At 47.7% G+C, this 18,299-nt stretch overlaps 1 protein-coding gene across 1 annotated transcript in view; it reads right to left on the reverse strand.

Moving 5' to 3' along the window:
• Window positions 1–14,999, reverse strand: part of DYNC1H1 (dynein cytoplasmic 1 heavy chain 1) — a 65,995-nt gene extending 50,996 nt beyond the window's left edge. Inside the window, exons 1-8 of the mRNA XM_084793468.1 lie at window positions 14,521–14,999; window positions 6,473–6,560; window positions 4,491–4,664; window positions 4,099–4,354; window positions 3,616–3,802; window positions 2,453–2,724; window positions 2,143–2,370; window positions 18–1,094 (exon numbers count right to left, since the gene is read on the reverse strand). Coding sequence (XP_084649594.1) covers window positions 18–1,094; window positions 2,143–2,370; window positions 2,453–2,724; window positions 3,616–3,802; window positions 4,099–4,354; window positions 4,491–4,664; window positions 6,473–6,560; window positions 14,521–14,773 — 2,535 coding nt within the window. The 5' untranslated portion in view covers window positions 14,774–14,999. The remainder of the gene's footprint in view (window positions 1–17; window positions 1,095–2,142; window positions 2,371–2,452; window positions 2,725–3,615; window positions 3,803–4,098; window positions 4,355–4,490; window positions 4,665–6,472; window positions 6,561–14,520) is intronic.
• Between the last annotated feature and the right edge of the window lie 3,300 nt (window positions 15,000–18,299).

Raw genomic sequence — 18,299 nt, forward strand, 5'->3', positions numbered from 1 at the left:
GGGTCAAGCTAAGTCACCTTCTCTTGGAAGTTGAACACCGTCTCTGCCAGGCGCTGCACATAGGGGTCGAGTTTGTAGGACTCCCACACCAAGGCGATGCCCTCTGCGATCAAGGCCTGCACCTCCTTCTTCAGGCCGGCCACCAGCAGCGAGATGGTGTTGCGCTCCTCTACCTTCTCACAGGTACGCTCGTAAGTCCGGACACTCTCGATCAGGGAGATGGCAAATGGGTAGAGCTGGTTGGCCTGGTGAGCTTTGTTCACAATTGCAAGTGGCACACGGAAACCAAGCCACTTGAGGTTCCGGACTTCTTTGGAGAGCGTTATGATCTCCGGAAGGAAGTTCACCTTTAGCTTGAGGACGTTCCCAGTGCGGCCCCGCACTCGGGCACTCTCGATGGTGAAGATGCGACCTGAGACGCCCAGGTTGCGCTGCTGAACCTTCCTCGCCCAGTCATCGAAGATCTCCTGGGTGTTGAGCTTCATACGAAAGCTGTCTCCATCCTGCTTCAGCTTCTGCCCTTCCACATGGTTCTCCCAGCCCTTGCCCAGGACGTCCTCCACTCGCTTCATGTAGGCGGTGAGCTGTCTGTCAATCTGTTTAGCCCAGATGATAGACCCTGACACAGGGGGCAGGTCACGGACATGACTCATTTTACAAGCTTGGCTCTGCGGGTACTGGACCTTGAACTTGTCGTGCAGAGATTCGATGTCATCTTTTACACGCTGGATCAGCTGGGTCTGGTACTCACGAATGGCTCCTCGGATGTGTGGGCGGACGAACAGCGCGTTGAACCTGGAGAAAATCCTAAACATCTCATTGGCATTCTTGGCTGTGCCAAGCTGATCTCGAAGGCGGGCAGTGATGCGGGTCTCCACACGGTCGATCCTCTCATCGTACCTCTTCATCGCAGCCTCCCAGGCCTCCGTACCTTCTTTGGACACATCCAGCCCGTCTACCTCCTTGACATTCTCATAGGCCAGATTCACCTCTTCGATAGCATTGGCATCTGCAGCATCAAAGAGGACCTCAGCCACTTTCATGTCTTGGGGCTCAGGTGCCTCTCCTTGGTTCTGCTGTGCAACTGCTGTGACCTAAAAGAAAGATTAGGAAGAAAAAAATATTCGCAAAATTTGTCATATGTATAGCACATGATTTTCATGCAGCAATACAGACTTTTAAGCCTTTATATTATTTTATAATCACAATTCAACCATGACCATATTACAAAAATCTCCTTGCACATTTCAGTCTTTATTGTTTTCCTTTTTTTTTTTTAAAGGAAAGAATTGGTGAAAAAGGAGAGGGAACGAAGAGAAGTGCACACACAGGACTAGGATGCAGCTCAGGACATGTGACCAGCATGCGCAGGACTAGGATGCAGCTCAGGACATGTGACTAGCATGCGCAGGACTAGGATGCAGCTCAGGACATGTGACTAGCATGCGCAGGACCGTGGGTTCAATCCCCACGATGGGACAAAAGAAAAAAATTAAACACAACAAAATACCCTAACCCAAAAGTGTATAAAGAAAAAAAGGAACCACAAAATTGTTTTAATAAAGGTCAGAGATAAACAGTAATTACCAATACTTTGTTAGGGTACACCGTGGAAGGACTCTGCTGAAATCACCCACTATAATCTAACGCCCAGGGCATCTGGCTCTAGTGTAGTCAGGTGAAGGGCAGAAGGATTGGGTGGAGCACTTATGCACTGGCTCGTCTGTATTCCTTAATGGTGGGAACCCAGTGCCTCACACACACTAGCGCAGTGCTCTGCCTCTGAGCTGGACCCATGCTGAGCACACTAAGTGTTCAGACACTTATAACAACATAATGCAGTATCAGATCTCACAGGTGACAAGCCAAAACTAAACAAAAACAACAAAACAGAGCAAGAACAGAAAACCCCACTAAGTACAAAGTAGTTAATTCTATCTCTCTTTTTTTTGGGGGGGGGGTTCAAGACAGGGCTTCTCTGTGTAGCCTTGGCTGTCCTGGATTCACTTTGTAGACCAGGCTGGCTTTGAACTCACAATGATCCACCAATGCACCCAGCCAAAGTAGATTAATTCTTTTTTAAAAAATTACTTTAAAAGAGGCATCAAAACAAGAGTGTGTGAACCTCTCTGACAGACATACTTGTGGCCTCAGGACTCTGACAATGACAGCCCTCAGCTGTTCATGCTGGCGACGGAACTTTCGCATCTGGTCGAGCCGGGCCTGCAGCTTCCTGTGGGCAGGGTTGATGCGCCACACCATCTTCAGGTTCTCCTCCCTCTTCCTCTTGACGATGTCTCTCAGCAGCACCTGGAGCTTCTCGTACTCGTCATCCCAGGTCTGGAAGACTTCGAAGCAAGCCACCATGACCTGTGGTGCAATTTGGAGATGGGCTTGTCACTACATCACGTTTATCACTGGTTCAGGGTGGCTTTCTAAGAATATGACTTACTTTTTCAAACTCTTCATAAGCTACATGCATCAACTTCCTAGTGCCCAAGACTTTGAGCAACTGAGAACTCAAGTCTCTGGAAATTGCCTCCACAAGACGCAGGGCCCGCTGAATGGGGTATTTTGTGTTTCGGATTTTTCTCAGATGTGTGAAAATTGCAACAAGTGCCTGTCTTATTTTGTCCAGCTCTGTGGCAGACAGCAGGTCGTTGAGAGGGAAATCTTTCATCAGAGGGTTGTAGTCATTCACCGTTTCCAGTGCCTGCTTGAGACCTAGATTAAAAGAAAGAGTTGACGTTGCAAATATTTTAGTTACAGAACAATTATTCATGGTATTAAAAAAAAAAAGCAATGCCCTAGCGTAGACTCAGTTTTGCTTTTTTAAGGGCAGAGTTGAAGCTAGGCATAGTGGCACTCCCAGTGTTCCTATTAAAAAACAAATTAGTTAATCTACTATAGAATTGGGGACTAGACGTTAAGACCCATGTTCGCTGGGCAAGCACATTCATATCTCTTGGTCATTGTGAAACAAGGGTCCTGCTATGCAGATGAAGCTGGCCATGACTGGGTTGGGGGATAGCCTAGTAAGCCCAGTGCCCGAGAGACACTGTGGCAGTTCTCAATGCTGCAGGCAGGCAGATGATGTGCTGAGACTGTGTGCCATGCCTGGCCCTGCACTTACTGACCATTGGGCTAAGGAGAAAGTGGAGGAGGGAAAGGAGGAGGAAAAGGAACACTGATGCTTCCTGCCCACTCAGCGCTGGGCAACCACCATCTCCTGCCTCCACGGAAAGCTCACCTGACTATCCAGCAACCACACAGTGAAGAGACGGGAGGGCAAGTCCCAGGGCTCACTATCCTCAGGCCTAAAAACTGTCCTGGTTTCTCAAAAGCCATGGAGAGGAAAGAAAGTAAGGAGGACAGCCCTAGAACTTTATCCTGTAAAACTGAGGGCAAGATGAGTTAGTAACGGGAGGGAAAGAGTTAAGAGTTAGACTAGGAGTGTCTAAGGTGTGTCCACTGGTACAGCACTTGTCTGGCACATACAAACCCAGACCTGGGTCTGATCCCAAACTGCATCTACTAACTTTCATCTAAATCGTCAAAGACCTTAAGAGGCAAAGCCAGTAACTTATGTGTCAGACTGCCGGCTTTGGCTTTTACCTGTGTCAGTGTCAAAGCTGACAGTGGCATGGAAGCGTTTGCCATGCTTCAAGATGTCCAGAGTCAGAAGGACCTCTGGGCTCTCCCGCTTCTCCTGGATGCGGTACAATGCACGTTCCAAGTTTAGCCAAAAGCTGATTTCCTGCAAGGCAGTTCCCGATGCTGGATCTCGGTCAAGTTTGGTCACCTTTGAAAACAAGATGGCACCACTTGGTAAGTTCCAAGTCAATCCCTCTCCTACACACATGGAGGGTTTGGTTTGAAGCCTGGCAAGATGGCTGGGTTAAACGGCTCACGGCTCACAGCTCACATGTTCTTACTACCTGCCCAGGATCTGGCCCCGCATGAACAGCCCGAGAAGCAGGAGGGGCTCGTACCATCACACCAGCATCACAACAGAGGACCTTGGGGCTGCTCCCCACAGACATTAACGGGCAAACCGTCTCACACAGGCTTCAGTTGTGCTGCCTATGGTGCCCTCACCTTCTGAATTTCTCGGATCCACCGATTAACTCCAGACTGTAACTGGTTAAGAAAAGTTGGGTCTTCAACCTTATCACCAAAATCTGTAACTTTAGGCTTTTCCCCACGCTCGTAGCACTGCTTTGCAACATTTGTGATAATGGGATGGATGGGCAAGCTGATCTCTGGGATCTCAATGTTCTGCTGCAGGTGAAGGAGCCCCATCTCAAGCTCCGCAATCTTTTTTTCAACTGAAGGAGCCATCTTATCACCATCCCTATAAAGACAGAAAGTGTCTCAAAGTCAGAGCACTGTGCTGGCCCCCACAGCGCAGTATTAAGGTCTGTTAAGTGTCAGCAAGATGCACCTTGTGACTCGATGGAGCCAAGCTGCAGTAAGCAAGCAGTTCTCACCTGTCTGCCTTGCCAGACTCTCTGATATAGGACTTAAAGAAAGGAGCCACCGCATTGCTGATGAAGGAGTGCAGGGTTTCGTACGGCGAGTCTTCACTGAGAGTGAGGACCCGAAGCTGGGAGGACACTGGCTTATCTGCATCAATCACAGGGGCTCGCTTGATGAAAGCCAAGCTAAAAAGCAAAAGAGGAAATCAGAACCCAGGAGTCCCATTCTTAAGTAGTTTTAACCACTGTGGTTTTGTGTTGAAAACAAATTAAAACTTGGCAACTGGAAATTATATTAAGAACAGGAGCTGGCTGTGGTGGCGCTCGCCTCTAATCCCAGCACAGAGGCGGAAGCAGGGGAATCCTGCAAGTTTCAGGCCTGCCAGGAACACAGAGTGAGAGCCTGCCTCAGGCTAACTAACCATCCAGCCTGAACCGTGCTTTCCCTTTCCCACTGTGGGAGGATGCCTGCATCCTGTATCATGACACAGTTACAGCACAGTCAGCGACTGGACACTGGCACAATTCACAGTTCTGGCTTAAAACCAACCAACTCTGAATTTGAGGCTAGCCTGGTCTACAAAGAATTCCAGGACAGCCAAGGCTACACAGAAAAAAAACTGTCTCAAAAAAACCAAACCAAACCAAACCAAAAAACAAAACAAACAAAAAACTAGACCAAAACAAAACAACAACAACAAACCCCAACCCACTCAAGCAACTGTAAGCTGAGGGTCAACCTTACCTGCACTAACACACACCATGGACCTGTCACCTGTCTTGTCAGCTTTCACAAATAAAAGCCACACTCGCTGAACTGGCCACTTCTCCGAGTTCCACTTGATATTTTTTACTTCTCTTCCCCACCTCTAGACACTACTTCAACGTCTTCCCATTTCCCTAAATATATCACACAGGCCAATGAGATGGCTCAGTGTGTAAGGGCCCCTGACGCCAAACCAACCTGCGTTCAACTCCCCCATCCTCCACCCTGGAAGCCCATAGCGCAAGTAAAGATTCCTGTAGACTGTTCTGTGACCTGCCCAGTGGTAGAGAGCGTTCAGTACTGCAAGAGATGGGAACTGAAGGAACATTGGCACATGTGCTGCTGCTGTGCCGTCAGTCAAGTCCCTGTCTCTGTGCTTGCCCACCCCATGCGTGGCCAACACTAGCGACCCCTACCTGAGAGTTCCACCCACTACCCACACTATAGCCACACTAGTCTTCCGCAGCCCTTTCCCCTAATTTCTTTTCCTTTTGGGGCAGGTTTCCCCTTCTCTGTAGACCAGGCTAGCCCTGAGCATTAGATCCCTAGCCTCAGCCTCCTAACAGCTGGGGTTACAGTAAGTACCACTATACTCAGCAACAGCTCTGTCGTCTTGAAACTGCCTAAGAAGTTTTGACTGCCAGTGCAGAATAATGACAGTTTCCACATATGGAAACTTGAAAGTTTCTATTGGAATTAAAAGTTGATATAAACTTTCTAGAAGGTGGAAAATCTGGCAACATGCATTAAAACATCCCGCGCCCTCCCCTCAGACTATGCAGCCCTGGCTGTCCTGGACTCATTTTATAGACAGGCTGGCCTCTAACTCACAGAGACCTGCCTGCCTCTGCCTCCTGAGTACTGGGATTAAAGGCGTGCGCCACCACATGGTGCATTAAAACTCTGATGATGCCTTTCTTATGAAACAGTAATACTAGCTTGAAGGATTTGACCTGAAAAGAATACACAAGAATGTTTTCTACTCATTTATAATGATGAACATAAGATGAAAGCAGAGATTATTATTAAAGCAAAGAATAAAATCTGATAGACCCAAACCTACTAGTAAGCACATGACAGCTCAAACGTTAAGACCAGCACCATGTACAGCAAGTAAAACTGGAAAGCGTCATAATGCACACTGACTTAGGAAGCGCGCCTGCGTTCCATCACGTGTGCTCATGCAGCAGACCTGTGGCCATCATCATAATGCACGCATGCTACTTACCTGTTGGACTTCACCCCGTAATGAATGTCTATGTTGATGTTATAGGAAATGAATTCTTTCTCCTCTTCTCCTTCATCACCAACGTCCTCTACAAATCAAAATATCAATCACATTGATAAGAAATTTCTCATTTTTCTTATTTATTTATTATTATAATTTATTCAGATTACAACCCGATTAAAAAATACGTTTTAGTGACTCTTAAATTAAGCATTTATTTGCTGTGTGATCTTGGGGACAAGGAGGCTGCCTTCTCTGTATCTTCCAGGCAATACTGAGTGCCTGGGAACACAAGTGACGTCTCAGAGATGTGGGCAGTACCAGTAGTTTCTCACTGTCCCTGGCCACTAGACTCACCCTCTGGGTCCCAAAAAGTCAAGTCTCTCTCCATTCCAAGTGTGGTCTGCTCAGCTGCACACTCAGCTCTTAATACATGACATGGCAGGCATTTCCATGTCACACAGTCAGCCCTGTTTTCCAGGTACCAAGTAATGCTCTCCAAGGCACTCAGCTGGAGAGCGCCCATGAGAATGCTGACGCCTGCAGGTCTACATAAGCCTTCCACACAGCAGGGCCAGACCCTGGAAGACACTGACACCCAGCTCCTCTGTCAAGCACCTGCCAGTCCCTCTTCCACCTAAGCTAATCAAAAGGTGGACCATGTGGAGCCCACACAGCACACAGGCCACACCACACAGCAAGCTTACTGGAACTTAGCAGTAACAGCTTCAAGAGGCATGTGAACCAGACTTCCATACTAAAAATCAGAATTATAGAAAAAAACTGTAAGAATGATCTGGATGTGGTGGCATAGGCACTTAATCCTAGCATCTAGGAGGCACAGGACGGTGGATCTCTGTGAGTTTAAAGCCAGCTAGATCTACACAGTCAGTTTGAAGCTAGCGGGGCTATATAGTGAGACTGTCTCAAAATAAAATATTAAGTCTAAAAGATAATGCCAACTTCTCTATCAAGAACCTCCAAGGCATTTGAACATTCTAGGTGAATTATTTCCACAATGACTCATAGTATGAAATATCAACATTAGCAAAGTCTACAATTTACAGGTTTGTTTAACAGGATTATTTAATACGTTTCCTTTTTTATATCCCCTTTCTTCTCCCCCGACCCCAAGAGACAGGGTTTCACTGTATAGCTGTGGCTAGCCTAGGACTCACTATGGAAACCAGACCTCCACTGGCTTCTGCCTTCGGAGTGCTGAGATTAAGGGCATGAGCCTCCACAGCAGCCTCCTCTTCACTGTGAAGCCATGAGGTAGGTGAGAGGCGACTAACCTAACACGAGATGCTAACGGAGGCCGAGTGGTGTGGGCTTCAAACTCATGAGCAGCAAAGGCCGGGGCACAAGGAACTGCGTCGTCTACAAGGCTTCTTTTAGCAATTAGACCTTGAAATCCAGGTATAAAATACAGAGCCAGAGCAAATGCTATATGCTGTGTCAATTTTAACCATACAACTTTAACCAGAGTAAGGACAAAATGTCTTCTCTCTTATGTGGGATTTGGATTTAAGTTGGGGGGAGGGGGTCGAAAGGGGACTGTGTGGGGAGAGGAAGCACTCTTAAGGGGGTTGAGAGTAAAAAGGGTAATGGCATACATGTGAGATGAAAACAAGTAGGAATTATTTGGGGAGCAGGGGCGAGCACTGGGGAACAAAAAAAGTAAAATGACACCTATGTATGCAAATACTATATGAAAATAATTTCTTTGTAAGCTAACTTTAAAAACAAAATTCAGACTTAAAAAAGCATGATATGTAATGTATCCATCTATCCAAGAGACATTTTTTCCCAAACAACTGTTTTTGGTATCATTTTAGGAAGGGGAGGAGGAAGTGGGTGGCAGAACACTCTAGAATGCCTAGTACAACCTCTTGTTTTAAAAATAACTACTGTCATTATGTGGGAGTTGGTATTCACTGTGAGTGTAAGACAGTGCACATCAAGGCACGCCCTGGACTACAGCTGTCAGGGCACTGGCTTATGCAGCACTGTCTCGCTGGGTGTGCTGGTGAGCGCCTTTAGTTCCAACACCTGAGAAGCTCCAGGCCAGCCTGGCCTACAGAGTGAGTTCCAGAACAGACTGGTTGTTACACAGGGAAAGCCTGTCTCAAAAAACAAAAACAAAAAACAACAGCAAAACCCCTACATATATGTAGATATAGATATCTCCCGTCTCTGTCAGTTTTCTAAACTTTCCACAACCATATAAAATGCATCATCAAATAACACTCAAGTAACACAGACAATAAAAGGGTATTCTATAATCACTAAAAGAAACCCTTGGCACAACTGAAAACTGTGAAGCCTTTCTTCCCCACTGGTCATCATCCATACAAATGCAATCACAGAAAAGACGCAGTCAGACCTGCTGCCTGCGCTTCCTAAGCAAGCAGGGAGGGCCCCACTCCAGGGTGAGTCAGGGATTTCTAGCAAATGCTGCAGTTCAACACTAGGAGCACTGCAGTGCAGCAGAGAGCTGCTCAGGCTAGCTGGGAAGGCACGCCCAATGACATAATCCTCAGGCAGAAGAACTGGAAGGCAGTCCCGCAGCTTTGGTGAAATTCCAGCACCCATGAGAGTAACTTGAGGATGTCATTAGCAGTAGGTATGAGAAACACATTTGGATCAGTCCTGTCATACACACTCCGGTAAACACAGGAGTCAAAGTCTGCATATGCCCAAATCCCACTTACAGAATGCTATGATGTTTGAGAAAGTATTACCAAATACTCTTTTTGTAAAAGGCCAAGCTTGGTGGCGTACACCTGTGACCTCAGCACTGGGGAGGAAGAGGCAGGAGGATCACCACACATTCCAGTGCCTGGTCTACAAAGTAAACTCCATGTTAGCCAGAGTTATGGACTGGCTCCAAAACTGTGTGTGCTCTCCCTTTTTCTCTATAAATTATTACATCTTCTAAATAGTAAAAAACAAAAACAAAAACCCAAAAACTTGACAATCTACTTCTATAAAAATTTTTGAAGTTGAGGAACTCAATTATTAATTATTAATAATTGGGAAGGCGGCAAATGCCTTCTACCTAGAAGCTATCTACAAACACAACCTACGTGCTATGTCAGGTGGCACATTTCAATAAATCTTGAATCAGTTTCCCGGTGCCTGTGAGTTGCTGGTTACTACACAGTAAACACGGGTGAAGAATCAAATCGCGGAGCTCAGGAAGTGCTGGACCAGCCTGCTGAGCTCCTGAGCAGCATGCTGTGCTGTGCCACACTGGTGGACACTGGCCAACTGTCAGGGGCATCTGAATGTGCATGCTTCTGCAGACAGACCGATACATCTCAAACTACCAGTGCATTAGGAGCACACTGTGTCTTAGTGGAATTCAACTGCTCTAAGAACTGCACTGCCCTCACCTGAGGACATCTCACCGAGTATGGTGACTGGGCAGTAGGAAAGGGAGAAAGTTTGGCCCCTCCCTCCCAGCTTTCTGCCAAGCACAGCACAGACAGAGGCATTCACCTCACACCCCACACCAAATGACTTGTTACAAGTGCCTGGGCTTTTCCTTCATCTTTTTTCCCCTTTAAAATCTGAAACAGACCAGTACTGTATCACGATGGCCACCATCACCACATGGACCCTCTTTTCCCACGGGACACCTTTCCTTTATCCCTTCCTCATCTCCGGCACTGAGAGACATGACTTCGCTGCCACGCCACCGTCCATGTTGGTACTGGGCTAAGAACTCTGGGAAAGTCAGGTTTGCATAGAAGCATCCTGTCAGGTGCATTAAGGAAGCATTACACGCACTCACTACTCATAACTGACACAAAACTGGAGTTCACTTAAAAGAAAGTCACTGAGACCCAAGAAACTCGGTAATCAGTACTTCTTCTCTGGAGACAAGGTCTCAGATAGTCTAGGCTGCCTTGGAATCAACACTGACCTCCTGTTCCACCTCCCAAGGGCTGGGACTGTGGATGTGCACTGCCACACTGGGGATCAAACCAAGAGCCACATAAGCACCCTACCAACTGAGATACTTCCCAGGCCCAAGGACTTAGTACTTTCTCAGTTAATATTAATTTAGAAAAAATAACTGATACTCTCCTCAAGGACCAGGGAGCTGTTTGAAAGAGGAGGTGGAAAAATTGTGAGCCATAGGTAGTGGAGATGTCAAAGAAAAGGTGCCTTCCAGAAACAACAGGGTGATGGGCGTATGAATCACAGAGACTGTGACAGCATGCTCAAGACCTGTGCAGGCTCCAGCCAGCCAGGGCCCCAGCACTGTGAAAGGGCGTGGAGCCAGGCTCCAGCCCTAATCAACAAGCTATCTGCAATGGATACCAGCTGGCAAAGGGAAAAGTCTCACTGGGTAATCAACCACACTTCAGGGCAGGCCTATGCCCAGGAGTAGTTGGCCAACCCAAAACAAACTCCAATTACTAAATTTTGTAATTTCTCATGAATATTAAATCCTTAGAAAAACTTTAGAAAGCGCACAAAAGCAATCTTCCTAAGTCTCCACACAGCTATGTTTTATGAAGCTGGGATGCACGGAAGGCGCTGTATGGACTGTCCTCTACACTGCAGGCCGCAGCCATCTCTGCACTAATGAAGAGCTGAGCCCCTGAACTACCTACCCTGAAAACACTGTGCTGCCCGTTAAGACACGGACACTAAGAGCAGCCACCATCTCCAGTGAAGAATAAGTTCCAACCCTAAGAATGGAGCTAAGTGAGGACAAGTGTGTGGTGCCCTCTTTTACACACACACACACACACACACACACACACCCCACCACCACCACCACCACCCGATTATCTAACTCTGCTGGGCACTCAGTGCTGGAGGACAGCAGTCACAGCGGCACAGTGGTTATGTGCCTACTGATACCACCAACCTGCCAGGAACAAACCACAAGAAAAACCTGCACTGGTAGTGACAAGTGCTACAAAAACATCTTTACAGTGTAAACCATCCAGTTAAGGCTCAAATACCCTTTTATCTAGAAGAAAATAATTTCTCTTGGACTAGGAATTGCAAAAAGGAGATTTCTCAGTGAAAGGCTGTAACTCACCGGCTGATGCTTCACTCAAGATAAGCTGTGAAAGTCACCATCTTTATTCCATACTTTGAGGAATACTTTAACACAAAGCTTATAGATGGTTGGGGTAGCTTTTGAAAAAGAACATATTTGGTGACAAAAAAAAAGCCTCTAGTCGGGCATGGTGGTGCACGCCTTTAATCCCAGCACTCAGGAGGCAGAGGCAGGCATATCAATGTGAGTTTGAGGCGAGCCTGGTCTACAAAGTGAGTCCAAGAGAGCTAGGGATACACGAAGAATCCCTGTCTTAAAAAAAAAAAGCCTCTATATATATTACAATATGTTTAGAAATTTCTTAAGTAGAGTAGTGAGAAGAGGCCAGAGACACAGCTTAGCTGGTGAAGTGCTTGCTTGGCATGCAGGAAATCCTGCACACTCTCCCCAAAACCACATTAAAAACTACAGCACTTGGGAGGCTGAGGCAGGAAAATCAGAAGTTCAAGGGCATCCCTGGCTACATCCGAGTTTGAGAGCACCTTAGGATACATGAGAATTTGTCTTTTGAAGAGAGAGAAAAAGGAGAGGTAGCTAGAACTTAAAAACAAACAAAAACAAAAACAATTTCTGGGCTGCAAAGATGGCTCAGAGGTTAAGAACACTAGCTGCTTGCTCTTCCAGAAGACCCTAGTTCAATTCCCAGCACCCATGTAGAGTTATTGTCTTTAACTTGAGTTTCAGGAGATCTAACATCCTCACATAGATACACATGCAAACAAAATACCAATGCATAATAAAAAAAAATCAAAAGAAATCATTTAAAAAGTTTAATAAAAACAAATTTCCTAGCTCAGGAAATCAGCTATATTATTAATCACAGTTAGTGCTATCTACTCACCTTTTATTGCCATCACTCTTGCCTACACATACCTAAGTGTGCAGAAGCCAATGTGAATGCCTGAGAACCACCCAAAGCAAGCCCTCCTACCTAGGGCCCAGGGTCTGTACCAGGCGAGGCGCAGTTCCATGTTAGACATGTGTTTACAGCCCCAGGAGACAGGCAGGCAAGCTCTGGGAGTTGAGGTCAGCCCGGCCCACATAGTTCCAAGCCAACTCAGCTACACTGTAAGACTTCTCAAAACAAGCAAATAACAATAAAAGGGGTGTGCTTGGCAAGTGCCAAGCCCTGGACTGAACCCTCAGCACAGATAACAGATGCTAATGAGGAAGAGACCTTAAGGCATAAAACTGGATTTTTAAATCTTTCCCTATATTTCTGTAAGTGAACAAGAAACTAATGACATGTTAAATTGCTAGGAATACACACAGGATTTTTATAAACACAAAAGAGAAGTATTTCTGTTTCCGACAGTCAAAAATTCCTTAGTCAACTTTCAAAAGTGCAAGTCATTATGGAAGCTAGCTAGGATGCTGGATCATCCCTTTGCTGAAAGAAATATGTACTTCGTAGACACTGCTCCATTCCACCCTTGGAAGAAGGCTGCTATGCATGGGGGGTGGGGGGGATGTAATCCTAATGACCACTCCAGAGCACAGAGCAAAACTTGGGAATTTTCTTCAGAGAGAGAAAAATCATGAGTCATGGGTTTTGTGTGTTTAAATCACTAATTTCAACACATAAACTGTGCAACAAAGACTATAAAAGAATTAGGATCAAACTACTCAAAATCTTTAAAAAATAGGTTAATATTTATTTTAATAAAATGATGTTATTTGCACACACACACACACCTATAACCAAAAAATATGGGTGAAAGGGCTCACAGGGACTCTACTGAGGCAGGAGGATTTCAGATGACTTTTATTTCAGATATTCTATAGTTACAAGGGTTTTCTGGACAAAAGTAGTCCCCCCCCCCCTTAATCTCTGTTCAGGGATAGATACAAACTGCCAACGTTAAGGAAACAACCTTAAACTACACTGACACTTAAGACAGCACCAACATCATACTGCTTTAAACATTCCCTGTGGACCAAAGAAAAATAATTTTCTATCTTCTAACTTCTGTCCCAAATGAAGGACACAAAGAACATTTTGTAAATAATAGCCTTTAAGAGATACAAACAATCTGAAAGATACAAAGTATCCAAAGCGGCAGCCACACTGGTTTTCTAACTGAACCACACAGCCTTTGGATAACTAAGGAACTTGCTAGCAAACATTCTCAGACCTGCTGCAATCCCTAAGGGCTAACTTTAAAATTTACTTAGCACCTCTGGATTCCTAGGGGGATGCCACACCCATTTACCAGCGTGTCACACATGCTCCCCAGATGCTACAAAGTGGTTTTAAAGACTCAAGGAGGGAAGAAATCCTGCAAGCAAGCCCCAGATCACAGGGTGGACCAAGGATGCTAGTGGAGTATGCCAGCTTTTTTGTCTCCTTCCCCAACCAGCAGTTTTTAAATCTTTGAAATGCGACTTAAATGTTACAGGGCTGTCATTAGGGTCATCTAAGCAACAATTTCAAGCCATGATCAGCAAAACATGCAATGGACCGGAAACTGGTATGTGGAGTCTAGTCTAAGGTCGGGTACTAGCTGGTGACCTTGGACAAGCCCCGGGACTCGGTTTCCTGGTTTGGAAAATGGGGAGATACACCCACTCAGCAACGATGCTGTGAGGCCAAAGGAGGCCTACGCCTAGGCAGCCACAGAGAGCAAAGATGCTGAGTGCTCAGGGCCTGTCCACTCCGGCTCCCACCAACCCCCCCCCCCAACCCGCCACCTGGTACCCAAGCCCACCCAGGGGCCAGCACTCAGGCTGCCCTAGACACATCCTTCCCAGACCGGGCTGAGCTTGGAATCGAAACCGAAAAGCTCATGTGACTTTGGAGGCAGGGATGCGGCCCTATGCCCGGCCCGACCCGGGAGACGCCGTCTCCACCCAACTCGGCCATCTTGAGAAGCCGCGGAGACAAAGCGACCCCACTATGCGGGAGCTGGCGGTCCGGGCAGCCCTTGCAGCCCCACGCGACCGGGGAGGGGGCGCCGCGCACCTTTGAGGGTGGAGCGCTCCACCAGGACCGTGTGGACCTGGGGGTCTGACAGGAACTTGCGCATCTGCTCCAGGGCGCTCTTCTCCTCCAGCGCCGCCTCCAGCGCAGCCGGCGCGTCGCCGCCGTCCTCCAGCAGCAGCGGCACCAGCTTGCGCAGGTGCTTCTGTAGCACCGACACGTCCGCCACATTCTGCACCGCCGAAACCTCCAGGCCGGCCGAGCCGTCCTCGCCGCCGCCGCCCGGCTCCGACATGGCGGATCCGCGAAAGAGAGGGAGAGAGAGAGAGAGAGAGAGAGATAGAGAGAGGAGTCGAGAAGGGCGGTCTCGGGCGGAAGGGAGCAGCGAGCGAGAGGAACCAGCAACCGAAGACGCTATGTCCGCTAGCCCGCGGCCGACTGCGGACAGCGGAGCCGGCTCCGCCCTAAAGGCCGCCGCTCCCGCCGGCCCCGCCCCGCCCGCTGGCTGCAGCCACCGGCGCCCGCTCGCGGCCTGCGTCCGACGTTACGCATGCGCCTGGAGGAGGGGCTAGGTGCGGCGCCGCATGGCCTTTTGGGACTTGTAGTCGAAATGCAGGGCGGGGCTCGCGTCTCTCCGCCCCATAGTGGTCTGTCTCTATTGCCGTGTGGCCGAGAATATCACAGAGTCCCTCTGTATGAGGGATGCATTGACCAGAGTTGACCGTTAGTGAGCGCTCATCTTCTGACCCGCATTGTTCTGAACACTTAATCTTCATTCTCCCATTGAATGAATGAATGAATGAATGAATGAATGACTCTGGAGTGACAACGTCAACCCACTCGTTATTAGGTACACATGGAAAGATGGAGACTTTTTTCAGAGGGAGAGGAGATGAGGGACATGCCCACAGTAACCTTGCTAAGCTAACAAGGGAGAGAGTGGAAGGGGAGATGTTGTTGTTGTTATTTTGAGATAGGGTTTCTTTGTGTAGCCTTGGCTATCTTGAACTCGCTTTGTAGACTAGGCTGGCCTTGAACTCACAGAGATCTGCCTGCCTCTGCTGGAATTACAAGCATTTGTCACCATGCCTGGCTTTGGGGAGACATTGTTTGTTTTGTTGTCGCTTGGTTGGTTGTTCGAGACAGGGTTTCTCTGTGTAGCCTTGGCTATCCTGGACTTGTTTTGTAGACCATGCTCACAGCGATCCACCTGCCTCTGCCTCTGTGAGTACACCACCATCGTGTGCACCACCACGCCTGGCCTGGGGAGACATTCTTAACTGAGAAACTGGCTGTTGTTTTAAAAATTACATGTATTACCTGTATGCCTGGCTAGCGATCAAGTAAGACACAGACACTTGTTGTATTTTAAAATAGCGTCCGTTAACCTGGGGCAGGGCAGATATCAGTCCTCTAAACTACTTTCCATAGTGGGCAGGTATGGGATCCCTGCCTCAGTCCCATGCTGTCTGCTTCTAATAACTTTTATCAAGCTACCTCCCATCCATAATCCCAAATACTTGTTCATGTTCTTTATCTGGGCCGGATTCTCCATCCATGCCGGCCATGTGCTTCTCCTCCATCTAACCCGTGGCGGCCTCCTCTCTTCCCTTCAGGTCTCTGCTTCTCCTCTCTCCCCTTGGCAGTCTTTTTTTTTTTTTTTTTTCAGAATTTTTCTCTTTTTTAGCCCCACCTGTCTCCTTTGCCCTGTCCAGGTGGGATGGCTTTTTATTAAGCAAAAGGATGGGTCAGACAGCAAGCAGGAATTAGCATCAACTGGCCTCTAAGGACAGGAAGGTTATGCATTGGTGGAAAGGAGCAGCTGCTGTGCAGGTGAGGCTGACAGAAGCCCGGACGGTAGATAGCATCAAGCTGTGCTGGGACTTTGCTTCTGAAGACAGCGTCATTTATCAAGCAAGGGTGATGTGACTGTAAGGGGAGGACCCATGGGAGTGAATTTCCTGACAACAGTACTGCTCCCCGGCCCCGCCCTCAAGCCCTGAATCTGCACAACTGTTCTGTGAACTCAAGAATCTGGGTCAGCAGGGGGCAGGGACTGGGGTGCCCCTCAGCTAAGTTTCCCCTGGTTCTGACCCACCTTCCCTCCTCCCATACACAGAGGACAGAAAGGCCGGAATCTGGCTGTGTACTCTCTGAGGAATAGTCATTGGCCTTCAAAAGTTCAGATTCATGACTCGCTTCTTCAATTGGGTAGAGGGAACTAAGCCAAAATCATCTTTAAAACTATGACAATGCAGAGTGAGAAAGCTGAGTCCTGATTGGTGGACAATGGTGGCGTGATTTGATTCTCCCCCATCATCTTTGGAAAACGGAGAACCCTACAATATGCTTATTCCTTGTGCAGTAACTCAGTGCCAGGTCCCAGAGGCTGCAGACGGAGCCCAGGAACTATTCAGATAATTCTTCTAGAAGCTTGTGTGTCTGAGAGAGAAAAGATAAATATCCCCATCCTCCCTCTGGCAGTTTGCTCCAGTATGGTAAAGTCCAAGAAGTTCTGCATAATCTTCCAGAGGTGATAGGGCAGGGCCAAAGCCACTGTGATGAGCTGGTATCGCAGAGATGCTCACGCACCAGTAGTGACCAATACTGAATGTCCACTTAACACTAGGAACTGGGTTTCCTTCTGCACAGAAAGGAACAAGGACAAAGAAGGTCTGACATTCAGAAACCTGCAGGGACTTGGTGGGGGCGGGGCTGATTGCATGCTGGCTGCACCGTGAGTCAGCATCTGCCAGGGGAATGCAGTCATTCAGTCATCCAAGGGACACACGCAAGGCAACCTGGCTCCAAGTCAAGGAACAGATAGCAGGCTCAACGTTGGATTATTATTGTTGTTGTTGTTGTTGTTTTATTTTATTTTAAAGAAGACAGAAATTATCAGTCTACAAGAATTCACAAATGGAGCAAGCCTGCTTGCTTTTTTTTTTTTTAAATTTCTAAACGTGTTTGCTTTTAATACACTAAGACTAGCCAAGCCTGAGTAAGCAGTGTGCTACTCACAGGCTGCTTAGATGTCTGTGTGCATCACCCGGAGGCTGGCCAGACTGAGACAGGGCTGGTGGGGAAGTAGAGCTTGTTTGTAGGGTGCCCTCTGCCTCATGCCATGGGACTCTACCCTGGGCTGGCCACAGTCGCCAGTCCATGAAAGGATCTGCTTTCCGTGACTGAGCGGTGCTGCAGCGAGCACGTCTCAGCCGACTTGGAATGGTGGTGGCTGCTAGAGCACATGTACTTTCGTCATAAACTGGTGCTATACTGTGCAGAGGTCTTGTCCATTCCCAGCATCCCTCTGAAATAGCGCACGGAGTGCTGCTCACCCCGACGTGGTGTCAGACTCATTCTCTTCCTTCTGCTCCCTCTCCCAACCCGTGGACAGCACACATCTCTCAGTGGGATGGCTGTCAAACCCGCATCTCCACGCTGTGCTTCCATGTGTGCCCTCTCTGAATTCCATATTGAACTTTTAAAAAAATCTATTTATTTATTATTTGTACAGTATTCTGCCCATGTGTGCACCCGCACACCAGAAGAGGGCACCAGATCTCATTATAGATGGTTATGAGCCACCATGTGGTTGCTGGGAATTGAACTCAGGACCTTTAGAAGAACAGACAGTGCTCTTAACCTCTGAGCCATCTCTTCAGACCTTGAACTTGGTTTAAAAAGGCAAGGTCTTGTCATGGAGCCTGGTTGGCCTGGTACTCACTACATAGTGCATGCCGACTTCAAACGGGCAATCATCCTGTCTTGGCCTGTAATTCCAGCACCGGCACTGTGGAGTGCTCTATCGTACCTGGTTC

This window comes from Acomys minous (genome assembly GCF_964271855.1).
Source record: "Acomys minous genome assembly, chromosome: 8".
NCBI classification, from domain to species: Eukaryota; Metazoa; Chordata; class Mammalia; order Rodentia; family Muridae; genus Acomys; species Acomys minous.